The following is a 10942-nucleotide window of genomic DNA, read 5'->3' on the forward strand; positions in this document are numbered from 1 at the left end:
AGACACATAAACATCATAAACACGCCTTATTTGAATCATGTATTCCTGTCAAAAGAATTATTACATTTCATAATATTGTATTTGATGCAAACATCTAAAAACTTTGCTAGATAGAGAACAGTCACCGACCCGCTGCAAACATGTGGTCCAAATTGAAACCCATAATCAATATAGTCATCATAAAACGTTTTAGTATTGTTTCATGTTTAGCAACTCTTCAATATTGGTGTATACTCAATTTGCTCGGCAATATATTATCGATGATAAATATAATCAAAACGAGTTTAGCATGTCTGTGCACATTAAGGTTGTCTTGTACTTTTAACATGAACGTTCTCAAATGTAAAATTCAACGTGCATCACGTATTCTTATTTGTGCTACATTGACCTGCTGACAACGGATTAACTCCTAAGTTAAATCAGCTTTTCAAACACGAGGTTCCCAGGGAACTATTCTGATAATGGACACACACCCCCACCCAATCCCTCCCGTAGTTGTACCCTTGTTGCCATCTTGTATCTGATCCCATTTATCAAACTGTGTACTGTTTATTCACATACAGATTTCAATGGGCACGTAATTTCATACTCAGCTTGCACGGGAACCAAATGCCCCTTGTTAAGCGCATTTTAGCAGCTACTAGTTGGGAAAGGCGGTTTGTGAACTCTAATGTTATTTTAATAATTTAAATTGAATTTAACTAATACAAATTGTGCATGTCTTCCAAACTTACTTGCAATGACTGGTCCCAAGAGATATCCAATTCCACAAGAGAAATACACTATACCGAAACCAATGGCAACGTCAGACAAACTGGTAAGTTGTATAGTTAATGGTCCCATCAATGAATTTGTTCCATGGCTGTACAAGCCATACAATAATGCAAACGCTATCTGGCAGTGATATGTACTGGAAAACAGGGGAAAGAAGATGGTGATGAGTCCGGTAACACCAACAATCCCAAACTGAAGCAACGTGTATTCCGTACTGGGACTGGAAGCCATGAGACCGATGACTACCCTCGTGAAGATGCCACCGGCTCCCATTGCACTTAACAGACTTTCTGCCTGTCGTGGCGAACTGCCTTTACTTTCTGCATAGTTCGGAAGATGGAATATACAGGCAGCGTCACCTAGCGACCAGAACAAGATTGCAAAGTTGTACATAAGAAAATCCCTTTTTGTCATTATATTTGACAAAAGTCGTATATTACAACATTGGATTTTCGGTTCCTCGTTGGTCTGTGTTCGAGGTGTGATGTCTTCTGAGAGAAATGGAATTGTTGTTTGATCTGTGTTGGTATCCTTCGTAGGGTTTGTACCAGCAACTGTCGTATCACTTCTCGGAAACATTTCATCGGAGTCTTGAATGGATGCTTCTTTGGCTGATACATCATCTTCGTCTTTGTGGACAACTATGAAAGATTCGTTGGAAGGTATTGATGGTTTTCGCAGTAAGGATGCGGCAATTGACATATGGAAAGAAATGGCACCCATTATCAACAAAGTTCCATGCAGGTTATATTGGTCAAGAAGGTATCTTGTGAGTGGACCTGCTATGAACAGCCCCAGAGCACCTCCTGCCATGCATACGCCATAGGCTGCTGGCCTCCTCTTCTCGAAGTAGTGACCAGGGACCACGCCTACCACGTTTCCACAAAGGGATAATCCAAAGCCTAAAAAGGCGAAAGATTATAAATTAAGTAGCGAATACATATTGTTTTACGTCGCAGTCAGCAATATTCCACTGATTAATCATTAATTAACTCACCGCCGGTAACACATGTGATTAACAACACGAACAACAGTGTGTCTGTTTGTTGTTTAACGTCTAACTCAGCAACATTCCAGCTATATGTTGTTCTATCGACAAGGAGTGTTGCTTGCTACTTCACTACGACACTTGCAAAATAACAGATCTGGTTAATATATTATTCAGCCATGACCGTGACGGTCGTTGGTCCTCCGTCAAGTAAGTCAACAGACATCAATATGGAAAAGACTACAAAGGCATGCGACGGCAATCTGCTGTGTAAGGTAATTCCTTTCGGAGCGTTAACATACATTTGCAAGCCTTAGCGCAAGCACGCCGCGTCTCTTATGCGTTATACAGTCTTCCATTCTGTTTCTCTATGCAAGCGTTTCACTAAGCAATATAATGAATGCCTAGAAAGTGAATGTAACACATGTTACATTTGAGATTACATTTTCTCAATAAAGTGCAGATTCTAGTACTCTTGTTGGGTTGAAGCCCATCGGGGATTCGAACCCACACCCATAGAGGCAGCCGTCTAACCCGGTCAGCCAGCGCGGCTTCCACAAGCCATCTATCATCTATGCTTAGCCTGTATGTACCCCTGCCCATGCAAGGAATATACCATGTCACCAGCAAATAAACGTTATGCAACCAGTGCTGTGGTATTTGGTGCACGTGAACAGTAGGACTGCTTATATATTCCAAACATTCGCTCTAGACTGTATATGTGACATGGGAGCATTGTGTACACTGGAAAGTATATCGACGTTATAGGATTACACTCAATGTCGCTACATGATACGATCTACGCAAATGTTTTCAGTGACAATACAGAACGATATTTACCAGGGTTACCTTCAGGTTCTTGATGAGGAGAAACTCATAGAGGAGCATTATAAGTTCGATATTGTATTGTTGAATATTATGTTATTGAAATCGTGTCCGTATTGTTTCACGGGGGCTTGTAACGCAAAAACATAGCATCAATATACAAACTGTCACTGACGAGACTATATTTACCAATATAAACCAATACACACACATTTTTAAGCGAATAGATTTAGTATGCAGTACAAATGAGCAGGTATTGTGGCTTTGAATTTCCGAGCTTCCGAAGACCCTAACTTACAAAATACGGCTTCGATATTTTGTGATTTATGTCTCATTTTGTAGATCAATCTATTGGCTTGAAAAGCGTGTACTGTTTCAAAGGAATTTGTCCTGAAACGAACATGGTGTGTAGACCTCGTGACACCCCTTTCCTTTGATATCGTGTGAATACACAATGCCATTTAGAAAGTGGTCGAATGTAACACATGTTGCGTTTGGGACTACACTTTCTCAGTAAAGTACAGATTCTAGTACGCGTGTTGGGTTGAGTCCCATCCGGGATTCGAAACCACACCCTCAGAGAAAGTTTCTTCGTTACAGAGAAAGTGTAATCTCAGATATAACGTATGTTACACTTGACCACGTTCTAAATGACATTGCGTATTCATAGCTTTCGGCATTGGGAGTCGGGTCAATTTACACTTATCAGATGGGTTTGTGGTCCAGACTACCATCTGTCCTACTTCCGCTTTTGTGGAACTCGCGGCTGAGCGGGCTAGACGGCTGACGTTGTGTGCTGGCGATTAGGTGCCTGACTCTGAGGCTGTGGGTTCGAAACATGTTTCAGTAATATAGTGGTTAGGCTCAGTTAGTGGCAATATATACCTTGATGTCGGTTCGGGCGGTGGGGTAGCCTAGTGGTAAAAGCGTTCGCTCGTGACGCAGAAGACCCGGGTTCGATTCCCCACATGGGTACAATGCGTGAAGCCCATTTCTGGTGTCCCCCGCCGTGATATTGCTCGAATATTGCTAAAAGCGGCGTAAAACCCAACTCACTCACTCACTGATGTCGTTTCACACGCATTGCCTCATATTGCCTCATATCTAATATCTTTGCGAAATGCGAGACACAATGGTTTGATACATTAAGGCTACATATTTGGAATTTGGAATATAATGCGAGAGCTTACCTGAAATAAATCCGTATGTAACCAACAGCCCTGTTACTGTCCGACAAAACGAAGCGATAGTCATGCCTAATAACACCAGAATTGCACCACCAAATGTTGTCAATTTGGAACCAACACGATGTTGAATGAAACCAGACACAGGACCTGCGGGAAGAACATATTTGAAAGGGATAACATCTTTCATGAAGCATTGACAACGACAGATATTTGCCTATGTACGTATGCACTTAAGGAACCCCGGTTGACATCAATATCTAGGTTAGAATTGGTCTTGCTTGTTGTAAGAGGGGAGAAACCGGATCGGGTGGTCAGAATTGATTGACACATGTCATCGTATCGATCTTGCATTTATCGATGCGTACACAGTTGATCACTGGATTGCCTGGTCCATTATTATAGACCCCCACCATATAGCTGAAATAAGAGGCGTGAATCTTATGCGTATCCGACAAATTCAAACATGACAATACAAAAAAGGACGCACGTACGGTATTCATGTTCTTGGATGCAAACGTATATCCTCGGGTGACCACAAGAGATCTAATGACATATATTAATCCTCATTTCAATGTGTTGCCTTCACAGTATTACTGATTTGCATGTACGCAAATGATAGTTTGTTGCGTGTTTCTCGAAAAGAAGCAAGCGCGACTACGAATAGTTATAGAAACATGTTGCCAGTTAGGCGTAGCTTAGCCATCATACGAGTATATTTCATATGCATGGTAGGTGAGCTGTCTTGGGCGCTAGGCTAGTGATCCAGCGAGCTTTAGGTAACGGGATCGAGCCCACCTGTGACCGGGTGTACAACTTTGTGTGCAGCTCTTTCAGTGTTGTCACAACCCCTAGTGTACAGTACACAAACCTGTGCACTTAAAAGAACCTACGAATCAGTTGGTAAATGAGAGTTGAGATTGATAATATGATGTGCCTTTGAGATTGACATCCAATGATCGAGTGAAAGAAACCCAGCGCCTTGATCATGTACTAGTTGCGTGGATATGTGCGCTTTATAAATATCCTATGGTAAATAATAATAATTTCATTATACATTCGTCATCAGCATTTTGGCTGCATGTGTTCGATGTAATCCCTGATTTCGATTGTTCTCCTGTGTTGAATGTTCTTGTGCGACATGCTACACCAATATATGAAAATGATTGTTGCCCTATTTTCTCTCATACCTGTCGCTTCTATTGGTAAAAGGTTGATGCATAAATATACAGTGTATATCACTGTTTACATCTATGTCCTGAATGTGCCACTCTGACATGATCCAATCCAGGACGTTTTTGTGATGTCATTCTCCACCTCTTCAATGATAGCGATGTTAATGACTCCTGATGAATACACAACGAAAGCCACCATAAGCTGAATGCTGAGCGCTGCGCCTAGGGCCACCCATGCGTACCCATGGTCGATGTCGTTCCTGTGCGCCATCTTTCACGGGTTCAGGGAATGGCAGTCTGTGTATAGAAGCAATGCACGTAATCAGAATGACATGTTTGGAGGCGTCTGTTCAGAAATATGAACCCAGGACACGTTTGAACTCAGTGTATGTATTTCCCCCACGTTTCTCCATCTGTCATAAAAAGGAGAAGCAAATCCATATTTCGTTTTGCTGTTCATGCATGAACTAAAGCCCCATTACATTTGGGCAATTTTGTAACTATTGCTTGTCTGTTAAACAGAGGCGAGAAAGCGACTGTTATTAGATATTTATCAGAAGGTTTGTTGTATCAAATACGCTTACATGCTGATGAAGAGGTTCATTTTGAGTCGAACATTTGAGACTAATTTAGCCTGTCAATACACTAACATGGCTGACCATATATTGATCCTGTATTGTAATCTATATCAGCGAGTTACATGATGTTGCATATTACAAATGAATCATAACTACTTACACTTTACATCGATGTCGACAAGCTGCACAATTGCGGTAGTTGTATGAGTATCGCGGATGACTTCATTGTGTAATTCCTGGCAGACCGAAACGGAGAACACGTGATGCGTTTCGCCCGAGCGAGTACTGATTACACTAACTCGATTTCGAACAAGTACTGATTACACTAACTCGATTTCGAACAATTATATCACTAGCTAGTTCTCTATGCAAAACATATTTTTATTCAGTAAATTATAGATATCTTTCTGATTGTATGCACCGACCTAATATTCATTGATTCATCCGTTAGTATCCGAACTCCACGCCAATGTTGCATTTACGCTTATCATTAACGTGGAGATTTGCTGAAGGCATTTAGTCTGTTTGCACAGCCTCATAGACAGCACAGCCACCCTGAAGTATGGCTGAATACCGCTGCTGATATCAAGTCAACACTGTACAACACGAGAAGGTGTTAGAGATTGCCCAGCTAGGTGAACGTTGATACTTAGACAATGACCCATCAGAGGTCAAATGCAGGTTACTCACGGGTGTAAGTATAGGTCATCAAAAGGTCACGCCCCCAAATTTTAATGCAAACACAACGTGAAAATTCAAGGTAAACCCTCATAATTCAGCAATTTAGGTTGCCGCCTGAACATCATACGTTTCTGGTATGACCAACATAAGTCGCTGGTACGACCGACAATGGATGCTATTATAACCGACATTGGTTGGGGCCAGGAACGTGATATCTTGCTGGTACGACCAACATGGGTTGCTGACATGATCGTGATAAGTTTCTGGTATGACCAACATGGGTAGCCGACATGATCGTGATAAGTTTCTGGTATGACCCACATTGGTTTGCTGGCATGATAGTGATACGTTGCTGGTACGACCAACATGGGTTGCTGACATGATCGTGATAAGTTGCTGGTACGACCAACATGGGTGGCTGACATGATCGTGATAAGTTGCTGGTACGACCAACATGGGTGGCTGACATGATCATGATAAGTTTCTGGTATGACAAACATGGGGCTGATGACATGATCGTGATAACTTGTTGGTATGACCAACATGGGTTGCTGACATGAACGTGATAAGTTGCTTGTATGACCAACAGGGGGCTGATGACATGATCGTGACAAGTTGCTGGTACGACCAACATTGGTTGCTGACATGATCGTGATAAGTTGCTGGTACGACCAACATGGGTGGCTGACATGATCGTTATAAGTTGCTGGTACGACCAACATGGGTGGCTGACATGATCATGATAAGTTTCTGGTATGACAAACATGGGGCTGATGACATGATCGTGTTAACTTGTTGGTATGACCAACATGGGTTGCTGACATGAACGTGATAAGTTGCTGGTATGACCAACATGGGGCTGATGACATGATCGTGACAAGTTGCTGGTATCGCCAACATGGGGTTGCTGACATGATCGTTATAAGTTGCTGGTATGGCCAACATGGGTGGCTGACATGATCGTGATAAGTTGCTGGTACGACCAACATGGGTTGCTGACATGATCGTGATATGTTGCTGGAATGATCAACATGGGTTGCAGACATGATCGTGATAACTTGTTGGTATGACGAACATGGGTTGCTGACATGATCGTGATAACTTGTTGGTATGATCAACAAGGGTTGCTGACATGATTGTGATAACTTGCTGGTATGACCAACATGGGTGACTGACATGATCGTGACAAGTTGCTGGTATAACCAACCTGGATTGCTGATATGATCGTGATGGGTGAATGACATGATCGTGATAAGTTGGTGGTATGACCAACATGGGTTGCTGACATGATCGTGACAAGTTGCTGGTATGACCAACATCAGTTGCTGACGTGATCGTGATAAGTTGCTGGTATGACCAATATGGGTTGCTGACATGATCAAATTGGGTTAGAGTTACATACTATTAGGTTGCTGGTATGACAGACTTAGGTTGATGATTTAACCATCATTGGTTGTTCTAACCATAGCACGTCGCTATGACACATATAGGTTGCCAGTATGCTCATCATACGTTTCTGGTATGAAGACCTTGGTTTGCTCATCACGAGTCTCTTGGATGAATATTACATGTTACTGGTTTGACCACCATAGGGTGTTGGTGTGACCATGCGTTGCTGATGTGACATTGAAAGGTTGCGGGTCAACATCATCACCGGTTGGTGGGATCAACATCTTAGATTGCTGGTATGACCGTCATTCCGCAAGTGTCACCATCATAAATAGCTGCTACAACAATGGACATCCCCTCCGTTTTGCTCAGGTATGTACACAATCAAGAAAATGTTTGCCCCACTAAACAATTTTACCTAAATCAGTTGCTTTTCAGTAGTTTTATAGTTGTTAAGCCTTAAAACCACGCAATCTTACAAGAAATACCCTCAATATGTATCCTTAAAGGTAATTATAAATATACTACCCATCAAAAGATTAGATTCACTAGTGTAAATGTAGCCAATTACTTTAGTCAACTGATCCAAACTAGATTTTGCAAAGTTTCGATTTAGAAAAAGCATACGATACAACGTGGAAACATGGTATCTTAAAAGATTTACATGAATTTGGATTTAGGGGCAGATTACCTCAGTTCATATCTCAGTTTTTAAACAACAGACAATTTCAAGTACGGGTAGGTTCCACATTGTCTGATTCACAGGGGCGTGTCACGCTTAGAAACAGCGTTAGAAAGACATATAGGTATATAGACCCTTCCCTAGTTCTATATAAAAGGAAAGGGATGTAACGACGGAACCACCCCCTCCTAAATCAAAGTTAGATTTCACCACGTAAACTATTTTTAAGTAAGGCCCGTCGAGGCCTACCACACATAAAATATTTGAAGACAAAGTGTTTGAAGGCTCTTGACTTACTAAAAGTCGTTTCAAATACAGAGTAGGGAGGAGATCAGACTACCCTCCTTCACCTGTGCAGATATTTGGTTTGCTCTAAACTAGACTACGGCCCCATTGTTTATGGTGGAGCCTGCAAAAGCAATTTAGACAAATTAGATTCTATCCACCACCATGGTCTGAGGCTCTGCCTGGGAACTTTTAGGACCTCTCCGGTAGACAGTCTATATGCAGAGGCTAACGAACCTTCCCTTGAACAAAGCTGCATTAAACTTTCACTGCAATATATCACTAAATTACGTTCAAATCAGTCCAATCCAGCATACAATTGTGTTTTCAACCCTCTCTATGAGAGCCTGTTTCCTAAACTGCCAAGCCTGGTTCCACCACTTGGAATCAGAACTCAACCACGCATATCTGCAGCTAAATTGATCTGCAGCTAAATCTCAATATCATAGCACCCTACCGACTCCTGTCTTCGCCACCCTGGCAGATGGTGAAAGCACAGGTCGATCTTACCTTCACTAAACTAAAAAAAGTCCGAAACAAATCCTTTGGTGTTCCAACAGGAATACAACCAGTTACGTTCCAAGTATGACACCCATAGATCCATTTTCACAGGTGGATCCAAGGATGAGGGCCAAGTTGCCAGTGCTACAGTCATTGGACTGTCTCCTCTAGGATTCCCGACAACAGTTCCATTTTCACTACCGAGGCCAAAGCTATCTTTTCAGCTTTGACCTATATTAAACAGCAGAATCATTCCAAAAACTTCATCGTTTTCACAGATTCATTATCTTTCCTTCAAGCACTTCAAAATGTTACTTCAAGTCACCCAATCATGCTGGACATTTTAGAACTTTACAACGACCACTCTACTGGCCAATGTGACATCGTCCTCTGCTGGTTGCCGGGTCACGTCGGCATAGCTGGTAACACAAGAGCCGATGCTGCAGCAAAAGCAGCTCTTGACAAGCCCTTATCTCCACTGCTGATCCCGTACAGTGATTTCAAACCCACTATCAAATGCTATACTCGGGACCTCATGCAAACAAGGTGGGACACTCAAGTAGGAAGAAATAAACTGTATGAATTGAAGCCAACAGTTGGTTATACCTACTTGGGTTGTCAGTCAAGACGTGATGAGGTAATTTTACGACGATGTCGTATTGGCCACAGTCGGTTTACTCATGACTATCTGCTGAAAACGGATGGCCCATGTGTGTCTCTTGCGATGAGGCTTTCACCATCAAGCATATTCTGCTTGACTGTGTGGACTTGACACATTATGCTGCAACAAATCTGAAAGATCTGTTCTCCCGCGTGAGCGCTCATCTGATAGTGAACTACCTGAGGGAAGTTGATCTGTATCATAAATTGTAACTGTGTAATGTGGCTAACAAATTGCCTGCCTTTAAATTTAGTGCTATGACTTTTTCTGTTTTAAATGACGATGTAATGAATATATGTTTTTGAAATAAAACTCATTTTGACTCTGTACTTACAATGTGTATTAATGTAGACTTGATCTCGTCACTATATGGCTGGAATAATGCCTATGTGACGTAAAGCCCAACTCAACTCAACTCAACTCAAATATACAGTTTACACATGAACTGATGCATTGTAAAACAAATGCGTAACGTTGAAAAGATTATTGTCATGAGTTCAATAAATGATGAAACTCAGTGAAAATAGGTGAATTCTTAACAAAACCTTACACCAAAACGCAGCTGTTCACATGCACGATATGTGCACATGCGTTTCAGCAATTTGATTCATGATATCCGTGCAATTCATCTGCATAAGGTTTGCAGTTAGTTCCCCCAAGTTAGTGGAGAAATTCTTCTTCGATGTAACCACATATACAAACATAACATATAGTGAGTGCTTTAAGTGAGCCTTAAACTGTAAACCCGTGAAGGTCCGGGTTAGAATGTACCTTCAGTAACCCTTGCTTGTCGTAAGAGGCGACTAACGGGATCGGGTGGTCAGGCTCGCTGGCTAGGGTGCCGTTGTACAAAGCAATCTCAGGGCTAAGGTGTTCGTAACTCCCATACCTTAACATAGACTTACGACTGGCGTAGCGCTAAGGTTGCTTTGTATAACGGCACCCTGGTTGACACATGTCATCGGTTCCCAATTGCGCAGGTCGATGCTCATGCTTTTGATCACTGGATTGTCTGGTCCAGATTCGATTATTTACACACCGCCGCCATATAGCAGGAATATTGCTGTGTGCGGCGTAAAACTCAACTCAACTCAGTCATTAACATTTTGACGGGTAGTATATGTGTTCATTTGTATTTCGATACAGGCTGACCCTCTCCACGTCGTGTACTGAAAAGACCAATCTGCAAGACAGAGATTGTAGAGACGTGAGTGTTACG

General features: G+C 42.0%; 1 protein-coding gene across 1 annotated transcript; it reads right to left on the reverse strand.

The window, feature by feature from the left end:
* Positions 1-121: 121 nt before the first annotated feature.
* Positions 122-3838, reverse strand: LOC124258504 (monocarboxylate transporter 12-like). Its single transcript, XM_046692578.1, has 3 exons — positions 3778-3838; positions 735-1676; positions 122-132 (listed from the first exon to the last, which is right to left on the reverse strand). The coding sequence occupies exons 2-3, from the start codon at positions 1585-1587 to the stop codon at positions 122-124; spliced, it is 864 nt and encodes a 287-aa protein (XP_046548534.1). The 5' UTR covers positions 1588-1676; positions 3778-3838.
* Positions 3839-10942: the final 7104 nt, after the last annotated feature.

This window comes from Haliotis rubra, unplaced genomic scaffold (genome assembly GCF_003918875.1).
Source record: "Haliotis rubra isolate DU_JTF1 unplaced genomic scaffold, ASM391887v1 Scf1173, whole genome shotgun sequence".
In the NCBI taxonomy this organism is placed as follows: Eukaryota; Metazoa; Mollusca; class Gastropoda; order Lepetellida; family Haliotidae; genus Haliotis; species Haliotis rubra.